This window comes from Odontesthes bonariensis, chromosome 5, assembly GCF_027942865.1.
Source record: "Odontesthes bonariensis isolate fOdoBon6 chromosome 5, fOdoBon6.hap1, whole genome shotgun sequence".
In the NCBI taxonomy this organism is placed as follows: Eukaryota; Metazoa; Chordata; class Actinopteri; order Atheriniformes; family Atherinopsidae; genus Odontesthes; species Odontesthes bonariensis.
Window position 1 is genome coordinate 16,030,377 of NC_134510.1, and position 17,153 is coordinate 16,047,529.

At 42.3% G+C, this 17,153-nt stretch overlaps 1 protein-coding gene across 2 annotated transcripts; it reads right to left on the bottom strand.

Moving 5' to 3' along the window:
- Positions 1-180: 180 nt before the first annotated feature.
- Positions 181-16,882, bottom strand: mtcl3a (MTCL family member 3a). Of its 2 annotated transcripts, XM_075465048.1 has the most exons (8): positions 15,317-16,882; positions 14,912-15,079; positions 6,682-6,984; positions 4,754-5,326; positions 4,407-4,486; positions 2,507-4,310; positions 1,605-1,640; positions 1,449-1,522 (listed from the first exon to the last, which is right to left on the bottom strand). In XM_075465048.1, exons 1-7 carry the CDS (start codon positions 15,737-15,739, stop codon positions 1,611-1,613), a joined length of 3,381 nt encoding a protein of 1,126 aa, XP_075321163.1. In that variant the 5' UTR covers positions 15,740-16,882; the 3' UTR covers positions 1,449-1,522; positions 1,605-1,610. The 2 variants fall into 2 exon arrangements, with proteins under 2 accessions (XP_075321162.1, XP_075321163.1); XM_075465047.1 differs by lacking the exon at positions 1,605-1,640 and having other exon boundaries at positions 181-1,522.
- Positions 16,883-17,153: the final 271 nt, after the last annotated feature.

Here is a 17,153-nt window from a genome sequence, read left to right on the forward strand (position 1 = left end):
TGTGCGAGTTAAATCACTAGGGGTGGGAAAACAGAAACATTTACACTCTAAAAATCTTTTGTTGTACAGGTGTGCTGCAGAGCAATGAAACTATCATGCAAACAGAGCATGACAAAAGCACAGAGAGTCCTGCAACTATCACAGATTCCTTCCTGTGTCATGGAGACTGTAGAGAAGTCATCAGCTCGGAAGGTTTATTTCACAAAATGAACAGCAAAGGCATCACCTTCATAATGATTCACCACTTTTTGTACTCCCTCGAGAAAACTGTACTACTGAGCTGAGTAATGTCCTGATATGTGAGCATTAAGAATTGGTAAAAAAAGAAAAAAAAAGCTTTTCTATTTTACTTTATAAGCATAATTGAGTATTATGCAAAACAGACTCTTAAAACATCCGCCCTGGGTTGACAGAAAAAGCTATCACGAACAATGATTTGAAATCTCAAATCAGGGAAACGCATAAAAAAAAACAGCCTTTGGTACAAAGTTGTAAAAAAAGAAAGAAAGAAACTCACATCTGAATGCATCTGTTGACAAAGTAAAGGTTTTGGCTTGATCGTGAAATAATGAATAGCCCAAACATGATCTCAGATCTAAAAAGTTTCAGTCACAGACAAGGTACAGTATTGAAGGTGATTTTCAAGAAGGCAAAAAAACCAACACAGCTTTATTTATTACACTGAGAGTGTAATTGCAGGGTAAATGTTTGCTCCACTGTCTTTATCTGTCCATGTAAGATCATACAAAAACATGTTGCGCACAAAATCCAAAATAAAAGACAATGTCACTTGGCTGTAGATGATTTTTCTAAGTGAACCAGCATCACGTTTACAGTGTAAGTAAAGTCGTAGAGCAGAAAAAGTTGTGAAAGGTCTGTCATTGGTAGATCTGCAAGGCTATACTAGTCAAAGCTAGAATCCAGACCTGAGCATAGGATATTTATTCAGATAGTTGGCATGAACATGCTGACTGTTACAGGTCCTTAGGAAGTCACATTCCACATCAGCTGTGTGTGCATGATGCCTGGCAGGGTAACTGGAGCATACTGCTGAAAAATGGAAGCCACTCCACATTTGCTTGCCTTTCTTGGTAAGTTTGGCTCTACTGGATGCCACATACATTCTCATAGTGAGTCAATGAACTCATAACTAAAGTACTTTTGAGTCTGTAGTAGTGGAGACGCCGTCTGGATTTGGTATATACAACAGAAAAAAAGGGAAAAAGTGAAGTTCAGAGGCTATCGGAAGGCTTCTGCTTGGTTTAAAAATATGGCTACGTGGAAGTCAAATGATGACCGTCTCTATGTGAAAATCGTGTGAGTAAGTAAAAGAAGAAGCGTGTTTCTGAAGAGGGAAGGATGGAGGTGTGACGGGGGTGGTACAGGGAGAGGAGGAGGCGGAGGAGGATGAGGTGGGGGAGCGGCTGGCCCATCGGGAGGGGAGGCGACGGTTGGCTGGACGGGCAGGCCTCGAAAAGTTCTTCTGGACAGAAGAGGAAGAGACAGAGGGTTCGTCATCTTCCTGTAAAGAGACAAGTAAATTAACATTAAGGATTATCACACTGTTCTGTCTCCAATCTGTTTCACACATTCAGATACTTAACATTTTGTCAAGAGTTCCATCTGTTGTCTTCTTGACCCTAGGGAAAACAACAGGCATTTTTCAAAGAGGAACACGGAACGCATCAGCACGCACACGTGAAACGGCCACACAAGTAAATCCAGTTGACTTTGGTCTAAAAAAGAAAAACCTTTGAACTCTTACCACACGTGAGGGAGTTCTTTCACTTGCCAACTTTTCACTATTATCAACATTTTATCTGTGACAGTTCAACTAATGTCTTACCTTCCCCTTTTATTCTTTTCATGAAGTCGAATACACTTGGCTTCATAATTACTCCGACAATATCTTAAACATTTGCGTGACTTTAAAGCAGCATAATTACTTCAGCTTTCTCATTTCTGTGGTCTGCCAAAAGCATTTAGTCAGCTGGCTTCTCGCAGATACTTCTGTAATTACAAAACAAAGGCCAGAAAAATACTTCCACCATGAGCCCTCGTGGAAAGACTAAGAGATGAAAGACAAGCTTGAGAAAACAATAGACCTTACCAGCTTACCAGACCTTACCACACGGACAGTTTTTTAGGAGCCTTTAAGCAATGGAATGGCCCAGATGCCCAGATTATAATGAAGGATTTGGCCTGCTTTTGTCTTTTAGCACATACCAGAAATAAACAATGTTCCCACCAGGACTGTCCTCAGTCAAGGGCAATTACTTAGTGTTTAACAATGAACTGGAACAGAACAAAAAGTACATCCAGTTCTACTGGCATGAGTAGCCTTGAAAATATTCGTTTCACTTGATAATATATTTTAGTCAAAACTAAATGTAGATTTGCATATTTAGTTTCCAAGAGAAAGCCTCTGGATGTTCTGCACAGTGAATGGTGCACTTGTTGAGTGGCATACAAGTGGAAGTGTATACTTCTGTCAGAGTCTGCTCACCTGCACTATAAGCTGTACCTCCATCAGACATTTGGAACTGTGGCTGCTGACCTGCGCTGTGACCTGGCTGCTGTGTGTCTGGGAGTTGTGCGATGTCTGTCTGTGTCTCAGAGTAGGAGGCAAAAGCAGAGGGTCCATGTCCAGCATGTCCACTTCTGTTAGGCTCTCATCCCGCCCACAGCTGAAGTTAGGGCTGGAACCCATCTCATTCTGCTGGCTCTCGTTCTGTTGTGCCCGAGCTGCGCTCTCATAATTTTTCAGAATCCTTTCCACTGCACCATAGTTGGACCTTGATCCCTCTGGCCGTGGGTATGCAGCGAGAGTGAGGGGCTTCCAGGGGTGGTCATTCAGCATTCGAGGCGCAGGTCTGGAGGAGTCACACTGTCTTGGCTGGATCAGCTGTCTCTGTTTGCTCTCAGTAGACGACTGCTGGTGTGACACACTGGTTCTGGCTGATAGATGTTTTGCTCCATGGATCATTTCTTTCTGAGTGCTGGTGTCATCCACAGACTGACCCGGCTGGGGATTTGCAGGCAAGACAGTTTCAGAAAAGAACGCCTCTGTGGCTGCTCTGTGCTGGGATTTCCTGGAAGGGCTGCTTTCTGGACGAACTTTGCAATCGACCTCAGAATGGTGTGCAGGACTCTGAGAGGTTCTTGTGGCCTTGCTAAGTCCAGCCTGCAGCTGTTCAACTGAGTGGACTGGACGGTTTTCCGACTTTACTCTGAAGTCTTTGACTTCAGTAGCACATCTCATTTGCTTTTGCAGCACTTCAGGGTTCTGTGTAGTGGAATCAGAGTTGGAGAGAATCAATGGCACTTTGGGAGGAGCATCCATGATGGTAGTGGTGAAATCCATACATATGGGCTGAAATGTCTCATTTAGAAGTAAAATGTCATCTGACGTTGTAAGAACAGGTTGGCAAGCAGCAGAGCAGGTATCTGTTACAGTGAAGCCATCTTGTACATGTGCTCCACGGCCCATCTCAGCCTGAAACAAGGTTCGGTTGAACTCAGCCGTTTTTTTTTCTAACATTATGTTTCTTCTGGAGCCCTGGAGGTTAGGGTTAACAGCTGGTATTTCCAGCGATGACAAGAGCAATTCTACAGGTAATTCTCTGACAGATGGAGACATATGTAGCTGAGAGCTGTAATCTTTCCCAGCACTCAGTATATTGACTTCAGAGAAGCTTTTCTGGACAGTTCCATATGTAGACAACTTATTAGGAGTAAACTTGCTTGCATCGCAGGACCAGCGGTTGTGACAACAGCCCATATTACAGTTGGAGTTAGCAGGTTCAGAGCATGATATTATAAAGCCATCTTTGAAAACTTTTCCCTCGTTTTCCTGTAGCATAGCCTCAAACTTCCTGACAATGGATGGGCTGTTACACTTTCTGTCCACTAGAACACAGGGGCTATGGCACCTCCTCACTGTACCAATGGGGGATTCTGGGATATGAAGTTCTGTGTCTAGATTAGGAGTGCTCAGATTCCAGGAAGAGGTGCGGGGAGGGATGGGTGGGGCCGCAGTATCAATATCAGAGTGTACTCCAGGGCTCGTCTGTGTGGCTCTGCAGCTATCTCGTTCGTCAGTGTTTGTTGTCCAGGATTCACTTGGCCCTCTGTCGGCCTTCCAGGTGTTACCTGGTGACAGTGTTAACCAATGCTCCCTCTCCAAGGCTCGGAGGTCATCATAGATCTGGCTGAGGTCACAGGGAGCTTCATCTACCTGCAGGCAGTTTTTGTCATGGCCATGGAGCTTCTCACTTCCCTCAGACAGGCACAGGGACTCAGACTGACTCCTGAAAGGAGTAGAAGAATAAATTCAACCCAATCGCATTAAACATAAGCAATCTATGTAATCTGCACCTCATATGAGTTTAATATGTTGGACTTACCTCTTATCTCCGCTCTTCTTTCTGATCTCATCCTGATAGCTACAAAGCTCCTCACTGACACGGGCTATTTCCTTCAGAGCCTGAAACAGAAAGAAGTGGCAGGAAGAACAACAATGAGGTCAATTTGATGCTCTGTGTTGTATGAGAAAAAAAAACAGAGTGTTGCATTTGTAGTAAGGCAGATAAATAAAAAGAAATCTAAAAAAGAAAGAAGATGGCCGACCAAAAGTAACCAAAGGATCAGAACAACAGGGGAACAGGAGTACAAAGACAAGGTAGGAGATAACAAATACACCATACTGTAAATAAAGTGTTACAAGCAATCAGAAACAATTTAAAACACTCACAGCATTCAGAGCAGTGTTCTTTTTCTTGTCACTGCTGTAGTTCAATCCTCCCAAAAGAGTACCTTCTTGAGGACTAACTTGGACACCTTTTTCAGTCCCTTCAGAAGCATAATCTTGTTGTACTCCACATCCAGGAGTTCCATGATTAACAGCATCCAGCTCTGTTGTATCCACCGCTTCCTTATTAGCAGTGACTGAGTCTTGCTGCCGAGTGCCTCTGCATCTCAGTTCATCATCAAGCTCAGGTTGTAAGTGCTCGCTCTGACTGAACTGGCCACCGACATTAAATCCACAGAGGCTGTCTGCTTGGAAGCAGGCAGAGGGGTGACTGTCTCTGTTAACAAACGCATCATCATCCCTGATGTTTCTGTAGTGATCAAAGCCAGGTGAAGGTGGGTGTCTGGTTGGTTCTGATTGAGTGCTGCTACTTAGAAGGTCGGAGTGGGAGTTGTCGCTGAGCAGACTGGAGCCTGTGCTGGTGGAACGCAGGCTGAGCCTGTGCACACCATCATCATCCCGCTTCCTCCTATCTTGCCCGGTTCCCCCTCGCTTGACTCTAACCTCACAGTACAGCTAGAAATGGAAGGAATATTAAGGAAGAGAAAACAATGTCTTACATTTGAATAAAAACTCAAACCAAATCCACAGAAATAAAAACATATATTACAATCTTGATTTAATTCATTTAGACAATGCAGTGTGAGCAAAAAATATTTTTAGGCAACTGATGTTTGAAAAGAAAAAGAATTCAAGGAATTCTTTCAAATAAAACCAATTTAACCTCTGTCCTTCAAATCTTTGGAAACCTCAAAATAGTAACTTATTATGCTGGCTGGAGTTCGTTCCCATCAAGTGATTTCAAGATGGAACTACAGCTTCTAAGCATTCTTTATTCCTCAGTTGTTCTCAGTTTTCAGGTCTCAAAGGGGCAAATGAGATCCACATGTTTGCCACAGAGCAAATTATTCCAGTGTTTTTCAGCCCTGTCTAATGACAAGGAAATGGTTTTACTCATAAAGAAAAAAAGAAGAAGAAAACAACTTGCTTTTGGGGGCATGTCAGATTCTTATCCACTGGTAGAATTGGGTCACCCAGGTTTAACTGTCTCCATCTTTGCCTTTGTAATTCTCTAAATCTTCAAGACAAGATTGTTTGCTACAGGGGTCGACTGATATCCTTTTGAACTCCTTATAGATAAAATATATTTGGAACTGTGCATTCATAGGAAAACATTCAGTTTTGACAGCAAAATTCTGAATAACACAAATTCAATCATTTTAAAAACTTTTGGAACTGAATCACTTTTTTGTTTTTATGAAATTAGAACTTGATCACGTGTAGATAACTTAGACAGGTCTAACATTTACCTTTAACTCACACGATCAAGCACATTTCTAAACATGCGACTAAAGTTGGGATCAATTAGTCGGAAAAAGGGAAAAAACACAGGTCTATCCTGGTCTTTTAACGAACATAAATTTTTGACAGATTCAAAAGAAAATAAGTCTGATTTGAAAATGACATTCTATTGCATTCAAGCATCTCAATCGCTTCTTGTCACAGCACACAGACTTTGGAGAACTAGCAAAATTCCAGCCTCCTCCTTCGACTTTCCTTAAAGTGATCAGGGATGTTGGTTTACATGGTGGACGAGATTGCTAAGAAGGAAGTGTCACACACTGTGAGCAGCTCAGTGCAAAAATCTATTTATCATTCACAACTCCAGTAAACCGTCCTCAGAGAGAGCAAAGGTTGAAAAAACGCAACGAACCGCCTATGTTAAAATATACGTATGTACATGTTTTAGCATTTTCTTTAACCTATGGGCTCTTTTATGACGAGCCAAGATTAGTACTAACTAAATCATTAACCTCAATGAAATGTGGACATACATGTCAGCATTTAGACACACACCCCGAGCATCCTACCTCTTCTATTTTATGCTGCATATCCTTCAGCTGACTCTCCCACTCCTTTCTCTCCACGTCAAATCTTTCGAGCAGCTCGGCTTTCTCTCTTAACCAGTCTCTCTCATTATGCTCAAAGCGGTAGCGCAGGTCCATGGCTGTTGTATGCGTGTCCACCAGGATCCTCCGCTGTTCTTCTTTCTCCCTGCGGAACGTTGAGGTCTCGCCGTGCAATTCTCCAGGACTCCGTGATGCCACAGATCCAAGACCTGCTGCTGACTGGAGCCCTCCACTCACCAACCCCGTAGCCTCTCTAGCCTCCAGCTGACAGATCCAGACGACAAGGAGTGCAGGGGGGGAAGGAGGAGAGAAAAAGGAGGAGGGAGAGAGAAAAGGAAAAAGTGGGAGAGACAGCGAAGAAAGCAGTGATGATAAAAGAATAGATTGCAGTTGGGGAACCAGCGGATGAGAGCCAGATGACAAGACATGCAAGGCAGGGGTGGGAGAAAGTTTTTGTAATTGGAATTAAGAGAATGAAGGAGTGGCAGGATGAGAAGGTGGAGGATGTGGGAGAATAATGCACAATGGGGATGAGTGTGAGTGGGTTCATAGGAGGGAAGAGGGAGACAGATTTAACAGTGTTAATATCCTGTCAGAAATCACACAGCTGGTCCGTGGGTTCAGGGTTCAAGTTTCTTTTCAATGACACTTCGCTAACACAGGATAAACTGCAGGAAATGGCAGATTCAATCAGGGCAACATATGTCTGCAGATGTGGCCTTATTTCAACAAAGCTCTGGTGATCCAGCTTTTCAGGAAAAAAAAACAAATCTGCACAGAGATAAACTCTCAACAGAAATAACTTCTGACTCATTCCATTGTTAACATACAGCCCTTACAAAAATGCTGTTTTTTTAATTTAATTCAGAATGTCAGGTCTATTTAGGACATGCTGTTATCTGCTAAAATTACACAGGTCTTTCCCCAGGGATTTTCCTTGTCTTAGGGGACTAAAACCCCACACACGTGACACTACTGTTTGGAAAGCCCATATAAAATGTACGTTTTAAAGAAATCTGTAAGTGTAGCAGTTACATGCTGTACGCTATCAGCTAGCACAGTTCAAAATGATGTAGTGATAAGGCACTACATCAGCCTTCTGCCGAAAATCACCGAGATTCGGCACCTCAGCAAAAGCAGAAAGGTTGGAATTTTTTGTTTTACTGAAACATGGCTGGACGGTTCCGTTAGGGACGCTGAAGTTGAGTTGGAGAATTATTTGATTATCAGGAGAGACAGAAACCGCAAAGGGGGAGGGGTGTGCATTTATGTGAGAGCGGACATTGGTTTTAATCATAGGACGGATTTGCACAGCGATCAGATTGAAGCGGTCTGGTTGGATATTTTGCTTCCAATGAGCAAACCCTTTCTAATCTGTGCATGCTATAGGCCGCCTGATCAATGCCAATTTTATGAACTTTTAGAAGAACATTGCACAAAACGAATGGACTTGTTGAAAACGGAGGTTATTTTTATGGGGGACTTTAATACTGACATACAGAAACGTGATATGCCTGGGTACAAGGCTTTGATGAATGTGTGTCGTTCTTTTAGTTTAGATCAGCTGATCAACGAACCCACACGTGTATGTTCCAACACACAAACTACAATTGACCTGGTGTTAGTATCAGATAAGTCTAAAATAGCGCAAAGTGGGGTTATTAATTATAGACTTAGTGACCATTCGATCATCTTCTGTACAAGAAAAACCAAGAAAGTTGTTTTTAATTGTCATTCTTCTGTTAAAGCCAGGTCAATGAAAACTTACAACAAGGAAACATTCAATGAAAGGTTAAAACAGATGGACTGGTCTTTTGTACTGAATTGTGAAGATGTGAATGAATCATGGTGTACTTTTAAACATATGTTTTTAGAAATAGTTGATAAAGTGGCCCCATTCAAAGAAATTAGAATAAAACAGAGGTCAGAGCCCTGGGTAAATGATGACATTCTCGAGGCAATTCGGGATAGAAATAAGAAGTTTAATCATTTTAGAACAAAGGGGGATGAACAAAGTTGGTCTGAGTTTAAAAAGGCAAGAAATGAAGTTAACAGATTAGTGACTAATACTAAAAAGGTTTACTTTAAAGAAAAAATCAAGGAATATAGAAATGACTCAAGAAAGTTATGGAAATCCCTAAAGCAGCTTGGCTATAGCAAACGGATGAAAACAAAAATTTCCAACATCACCTTAGATCTTGGTAATACTGTTACTTCAGATAAGAGAATAGTAGCTGCTGGCTTTAATGATTATTTTTCATCTGTGGCCCATGATCTAGTGGGGAAGCTACCTGTCCAGACTGGTCTATATGGGGAAAGTCATGTGCAACACTATTACTCTCAGTTAGGGGTACAACCTGGGAGTTTCACTTTTACTAAAGTGTCTGAAGCACTGGTCCTTGAGAAGCTTCAAAAGCTTGATTGTAATAAAGCTACTGGTTTAGATGCTACCCCATCCAGGTTTTTAAGGGACTCTGCAGAAGTCATTACCCCATCCATTACTCATATTATAAACAGCTCTATTAGTCAAGGACGATTCCCAAATGACCTTAAAGGAGCCAGAGTAATTCCGCTTTATAAAAAGGGTAGTAAGCAGGACCCAGGCAATTACAGACCTGTTTCTATCCTCAGTAGTCTGTCAAAGGTTATAGAGAAAATCATATATGAACAAATCGATCATTTCCTTTCATCACAAAACATACTTTATGAATTTCAGTCAGGGTTTAGAAAATCCCATTCTACTGATTCTTGCCTACTTTATTTATCGGACTTCATTAAAAAAGAGGTTGGCAATGGTAAATTATGTGGCATGGTAATGTTAGATTTACAGAAGGCATTCGATACTGTGAATCACAGTGTTTTATTGTATAAATTAAAGGCTATGGGGTTTAATGACTTGGCTGTGAAATGGGTGGGTTCATACTTGGGGAATAGGATGCAGGTAGTAGATATTGGGGGTGTTATGTCTCACCCAGCTGGTATTGGCTGTGGAGTCCCTCAAGGGAGTGTTTTAGGACCTCTTCTTTTTCTTTTATATATTAATGATTTAAAAGCTGTCTGTTCATCAAGTTTGTTTTTATATGCAGATGATTCTGCACTGGTAGTTTCCCATAAGGATAAAAATATCATTGAGCAATCACTTAGTGCTGAACTTCTTAGGCTGCGGCTACACGGAAACGTTTTTCACTGTAAACGATACTTTTTCTTATCGTTTCGCTGTCGCGGCCACACGGAGCCGGCGTTCCCACTACCCCAAAACGATAGTTTTTGAAAACGGGTTCCAGAGTGGGAAAGTTTGAAAACGGCCTCGTTTCGTTTCCATTGTTACAGCAAAAACGTTTTTGCGTCAGCCACACGTTGACGCTGGGAGCCAATTTTAACACCTCTCTATTGTCTCACAGCGTGGCGTGACACAGTGGCGTGTGTACTGTATCGTTTCATCGTTGTCGTCTGGACAGCAGCGCGTTTCCGTGTGGTCGCAAGAATTTTCGAACCCGTTTTCAAAAAAAACCTCGTTTCGTTTTCGTGTAGCCGTAGCCTTAATGTCAGCAGATGGATGTCTGACAATAGATTATCATTGCACATAGGAAAAACAGAATCCATTCTTTTTGGTTCAAAGATTAGATTAAAGAAAGCCTCAACCTTTAAGGTTTTTATAGGGGATTCTGAAATTTCAGCCAAGGAATCAGTCAGTTACCTCGGCTGTGTTTTAGATAGTAATCTAAGTGGCATAAGTCAGGCACAGAAGGCAATCACCAAAATAAACCATAGAGTGCGTTTTATGGCTAGAATTTCAAAATATTTAGATACAAAAACTCTGGCTATTTTGGCAGGAGCCTTAATTCAGCCATACTACGACTATGCGTGTGGCTCATGGTATAATAGTTTGACAGTGAATTTGAAACACAGACTACATACATCACAAAATAAACTAATTAGACTGGTTTTGGATCTCCCCATGAGAACCCACCTTGAGTCCTCCCATTTTGATAAGGTGGGATGGCTGAAGGTGGAGGATAGAGTGGCTTTGATTCAGTTGTGCATGGTTCACAGGATTGTGTATGGGAAGGTTCCAAAGTATTTTAAAAACTATTTTAGTAAAGTAAATGAAGTTCATCATTACTCCACTAGGGGGAGCACAACAGATTTTGTCCCTCCCTTAGTTAAGACAAACATGGGCAAAGAGTGTTTTTCTTATTTTGGTTCTGTACTGTGGAATAGGTTACCTGGCCCACTCAAAGCAATAAGTAGTTTAGACAGTTTCAAGCTAAACTTGAAAAAATGGTTTCAACAACGATACTAGACTGAGTGCCAATATTATGTGTCAGGTGTATTCAGAACCATTTCAATGTATTTCTTTTTCTACGTGTTTTGAATGTATGTAGGTATGTATGTATGTATGTGTGTATGTATGTAAGAATGCTGCCATACTTGCCCTTGTTTTCCTACCATCCAGGGACCACAATGGAAATAAGCCTCAGGGCTTTTTTGTGTTATCCCTGACTATTTATTTCTTTTAATGTATGGTTCAGTTGATGTACCATGTTTTTAACAAAATAATAGTCAAATAAATTCATTCATTCATTCATTCATTCATTCACATGTGGACATTTTCCTCACCATAACAATGCCCTTTTAAATAGCTAAGAACTAAGAATAAGGGTGTGTTTTAGTACATATATCTGTACGTTCTGTGGTAAATTAGCATTTTTGCTGCTGGTAAAAAACAGTAAAAATGTTGGCTTTTGGACTGGAACAATCCCAAGACAACGCCTCTGTATGAGCATGTATTCCTGTGCTTCTCTCTGTGTGTATGCACTTTGTGCATTTGAGTATGCCGGAATGTGTTATTTCAGTGTTCAGCCACAGACATCAACCAAAGCCTTCTTACAAGCCTCAGTCATGGTCCTATTTCTGCTTGTGGCCTGGGGTCAAGAAATTATAGTGTAGAAAATCAAGTCAACGCATTCTGTCTGCCTGTGGCTCTTCTCAAAGTTCTCCACAATTAGAGACGGACGATGATGAGTACCGTCCACAGTCTATTTAAATGTACAAATGTAAACAAACAGTAAGAGTGTAAAAAAAAAAAAAAGTATACTTGGAGTCACATTAAAAAGAACCAAGAACAGTTTTCACTGATTAAGACAAGACCAAATGTCTCTTCAAAGGAAATGACTAAACGCAAACTGTCAGCATCACATCCAGTTCAGTATCAACACATCTTCAGTTCAGTCTTAAAGAGCAACTTCCAAGTACCCATGGCCAGCTTGAGTGTCACTGTGTGGCACAGGGTATATAAAGGTAACTGTGTCACCAGGGTGACCCACTATAAATAGCAGACACACAGTCTTGTACAATGTCACATTCCAAGGGGGTGGTGGGGAGCCGAGGTAAAGGGAGGAGGGGGAGTTGGCTGCTAAGACAGAGTGAGATGTCGCCTAGCTGCCAGCAGCATTCATAAATCAGGGTCATGCTGAGAAATATGCCTGGAAATGCTGGGCCTGAACCTCCTCCTGGGAACCTCGATGCTTTCTTGGCATTTGGTGTTGGAAATGCTCAAAAGGGATGACGAAACAGCATATAGTAGTCATATTGTGTTAAATGGTATGCGATTAAAATGTAAAAAATTTAAAAACACGCAACTGCTCAGAAGCTGCAGCCAAGTATACAATTAGTTACTCACTTGGTACCCTTAAGTATGGCAGTTATATGCCGTACAGTATCAGCTAGCACAATTCAAAATAATATTAAGTTAAGTTAAGTGACTTTATTTATACCCAAAGGTAGATTTGGTCCTCCGCTTTTAACCCATCCAGGTTGGCACCTGTTGACACACACGCACAGGGTCACACACTCAGAGACAGATGCCAACCTGGAGCGGTGGGCAGCCCATGAAAGCGCCCGGGGAGCATGGGGGTACGGTGCCTTGCTCAAGGGCACCTCAGCCATGACAAGGAGATGGACTGACACCCCTCCAGCTATCAGTTCCACCAAGCGAGAGTGGGAATTGAACCACCAACCTTCTGGTTATTGGACGACCGACTCTAACCACTGAGCCACAGCCGCCCCCGATGATATGGTGATAAGGCACATCTGGACATTTTTTCAGCTTAACAATGTCCAGATGCCACTTTGATTACAGGTTGACTAAAAGTGATCTCAAAAGTCCATGGTGGTCCTTTATTATCCACCACGTTTTCAAAGTGCAGTAAAAAAGGAACCAAAGACAGCAGCTCTCGCTGACTGGAATACAAACAGATTCGTGAGTGAAAACCATTCAAATGAGTTTAGATGAGCCCTTTTAAACTGAATGACTCGGCTCACTGCACGTGAGAGCTCCTAATGCCACATATTTACAAATTCTACAATTTCTTTACAAGTCAAGAATATTTAGGATGGTCGTCAATGTGATAATTACCAACATTGAAGCATGTTAAAAAAAACTGTTAAACACCTGCCTTTTTCACTTCACATCAACTAAAAATGAGTTACTGTCTCCAACCAATGCGTGGGAAATGAAATGGAGTTTCTTGCATGAGATTGTTCACATTCAGCTCAAGTCAAAGCTGGCATTTGATTTATAAAATAAGGTTGAAACAATGAGGTGAAACTAAATAGCGATGAAGTCCAATTATCAAGCAACTCTTTTTTATGTTCTGTCACAAGAGTGTATTATACAGATTATAAAGAACATGGCGTCAACAATGCAGTAGGAGATCAACAGTCAAACTACAAGTTGTCCTTAGACTTAGACATGACCAACACTTGATTCTTGAAATAAGTACTCTGAAATGTGAAATACAAGTTGGTTACAAGTCTGTAGAGCATATATATTTATGTCACTTGACAATCAAGTTGTTTTGTGATTGATAGACGAATACTTGCCTTGCATTTTGAACACTATGAGCAGCCTTAGAATAGCACTTAGTAAACAAGTACCCTAAAGTATCAGCTGTGGCAGGATGCGGCAACTTGACAAAACAGTTCTAACATGGCTTCACTCCAACTCACATTTCCCACACTTCCTCTGTACTGTTTGTGGAATCACAGTGTATGTGAGTGTGTCCATGTTTGTGTGCATGTTCCATCCAACACCGCATAAAGGCACACAAACTATGGTGAGGGCTTTGCAAATACACAATTTGTGTGTGATCTGTGAACTTTTAAAGCCATGTTATTGTGCTGAATCTTAGTCTCCTCGTCTTTTCATTTGTTGGGCCCGGCTGCTCTGCAGTATCATTGCCCCCCCCTCTCCCTTGTTAATTTCCAGCTTTGTTATGGAATTTTTGAGCTTCATCGCTTCAGTCAGATAACCGCTAGATTCAAAGGAGTGCTCTGTGCGAGGGGTAAATTGGTTTCAATCTGTGATAGGAATCATATGGGGCTGAAATGGGAGATAAAGACACTGTTGTCACAACAAAAAGAAACTAGGAGATACAACAAGTATAGAAACAGGCAGACAGTCAACACACATTGAAATCCCAATGTCACCAGAGGCTGAACAAATCTCTTCAGGTTTAGACTTCTACTTTGCTGCAGCCACATAATCCATTTTCTGATAAAATCAGAAAAAAATGCTAAATCCCCAAAGCCACATTGCTTTAAAGAGTGGCCATGCATGGTTGTCCAAGTGATCTGTGCACTGCCTGACACTGCAAGGCACTGGTATGCAAACTTAACTCTATTTTCTGCCCAATTCAGCCAAGCTTGACAGTGGCTGTCCGGTGGAAGAATAGGCTAATATTTCATCTACTTACAGCAAACTGTTAAAAGCCAAGTTGGATGTCAGTGTGAGGCTAACAGGGGATAACTAAGCTTGTCTCCTCAGTGCAACCCTTTTGTCTAAGCCGAGGCTTGAAATGGATGGATGCCATGGTGACTTATCACCCTGACTTGAGGGTGCCGGTCCAATTTGTGCAGCACTAAATTCCAGACATACACACACGAGAAAATGCACACAAGAAACGATACTTACTGAAATAAAACCTTTTTCGTTGTAAGTAAATAAAAACTTTTTAGACTGTGCATAAAGTATCTATGGACTGCTTTTGAACTAGTTTAATTATTTTGTTTTTAGATGCTTTCTACATGTGTGGATATACCTACACACACACACACACACAAACACACACAGAACGCAATCCGAAGCTCATAAATAGCCTGATCATCATAATCATCACCCCTCTCTTACCTGTGCAATCCTACATTTGAGCTCAGCTTTCTCCAGCTGCCAGGCACATCTGTCCCTGGTATACTGCAGCTGGAGCTCGCTCCTCTTCTCCTCCTCTCTTTTCACCTCTGCCTGCACTTCCTCCAAAATCGTCTTCAGGTCCAGCAGAATCCTCCTGTTCTCCCCTCCCTGCATGAAAACACAGTCGATACCACTCAGGTGAAATATATCAATAAAAACTTCTTAAATCTCTTTACACATCGTTGAACATTCCTAAACTGAGTTGTAAAAAATTCGTTTCGAGACACTGTTATTCTGGTAAATCTTAAGTTAATGACATAAAATTCAACAAATTCATGATGAAGTGGTGCAACGTAACAACTTCCCAATTTAGAACATTAAACACCCTTCCACATTTCCAATTACTTGTATGTCAGCCACTTCTCTTAGCAATGACTCCTTCTCACGCATCCACTCTTCCTTATCCTGAACGTGTCGTTTTTTCAAATCTTCAAATTTCTTTTTAAACCGTGAGTGTTGTGTTTGCTGTGGCTGCTGCTGGGGTTCGGGACCCGGCCACATTTGTCCCCTGAGGATCTCCAGGATCTGCGCTCCTGCGCCATCCTCTCCTCCACTTGTTGAAGCACCGAATTGGGGCTCCTGGGCCTGACTGAAGACGGTGGGTGGAGAGGAGACCCTCCTCAGCGGGCTACGGTTTTTGCCCCTGCCTCTCTCTGCCCTCTCCATCCTGGATCGCGGCACAAACTCCCACCCCTGAGACGGCACATTTCCCCCGCCAGCACCGCCCCCGCCGTGCAGCCCTGTGCCGTTCATAAATGCACTCCACATATTGCAAGTGCATTAACATTAATCATTAAAGCATTAATTCGATCAAAATAAAATATACGGTTGTTCACCAAATGATTTTATACGTTTCCATTTCTGCTCCGTAAAGCTGGGATAAGTTTCGATAGGGTCCAGTGAACTTTCCCGTCAATTAAAACTGTTTTTCAGTTGATAGCCTGAGTCACAATAGAAGCAGCAATTATCCAAACCCGGCCGAATCCCCCGTCGGCCGCACAGCAGCACTCGGGGTCACCGCTGTGCCAAACCATGCGACGGGACTGGACACTTCGTTCTCCTCCATATCTTCACAGAGACAAGGTCAAGCCGCCATTCTGGTGCCAGAGACCCCTTGGGCGTTTACCCGCAGAACACGTCTCCTTACTGCTGGAGATTTCAGGACGCTCGTGTCCTGCTTAGCGTTGCAGGCGACAGCTCTGACGCCCAGAGAACGCTCCAAGGCAAAAAGGAGAAGTTCCCAAAAATATCACGGAGGGAGAGCACTGATGTAAGAGCAGGGGAGTATTTTTACACCCTTGTAACCAGGAGTTTATTTTCCTAAAGCCCCAGATAGCTAAGCGGCGCCTGGAGAAAGGCTGCAGTAGGGGAATCTGTTAATCAACACCGGACTGCTTTAATTACGTCGCCACCTTGCGCCGTACCCATAGCAACATATCAATTCACACACCGCGTCGCGGTTGTGGACAGTCAACTGCTAACCGTTACTCGCTTTAGAGACACAAACTACTTATTACGACCAGAGGGCAGAAACATGTACACTGTATAGAGCTACTTTTGCAAAAAATAAGCCATGTGGTCTCACCTTGCATGTAAACAAGGTTAGTTTGTCTGCCTCTGGAGTGTTGTACGAAGCAAAAGCAGCATTGAATCTGCTAAGGGGGGTGACTATCACGAGGAAAAGAGAAATGGATGGGATTCCATTAATCTAGACAGCAGATAACTAGCAACCCAGTCTTCAGGCATGAAAATATTTACCCGTCCTTATTTGACTAGTTACGTTGGCCCAGTAACTAGTAGTAGGTTGAGCAATAGAAACATGTAATAGCTTCCAATACAATGTTCAGTTTGCGTCTAATGTTTCCTCCCAGTAGGCTACTTGTAACTGCGAAGCACGTGTCACATTACTGAGCCCTTACCGTGTTTTCTATGGTCCTGACTGGGCTGCTGTGAATGTCCTCATTCAAAACCAAGCCACGAGGGATGAAGGCCTATATTTCAGCCAGCAAAGTAGCAAAAAAGATATCTGGACCGGAATGAAGTTACATAGTTGAAAACTCTAGAGCGACAGCCCACAGCTGAAATAATGCTTTCATTAACTGGAATAAAAATTCCCCTTTCTCCCTCCCTCCAACTCCTTCTCTCCTCCTCTTCCCTGCACAGCTGGCTCTAATACTGTATG

Coding starts and splice junctions, on each gene's coding strand:
- mtcl3a (XM_075465047.1), bottom strand. CDS start 15,739: ATGTGGAGTGCATTTATGAACGGCACAGGGCTGCACGGCGGGGGCGGT. Junction 15,080..15,316: donor GAGAAGTGGCTGACATACAA/GTAATTGGAAAT, acceptor GTTTTCATGCAG/GGAGGGGAGAACAGGAGGAT. Junction 1,523..2,506: donor AGGTACAGCTTATAGTGCAG/GTGAGCAGACTC, acceptor GTCTCTTTACAG/GAAGATGACGAACCCTCTGT.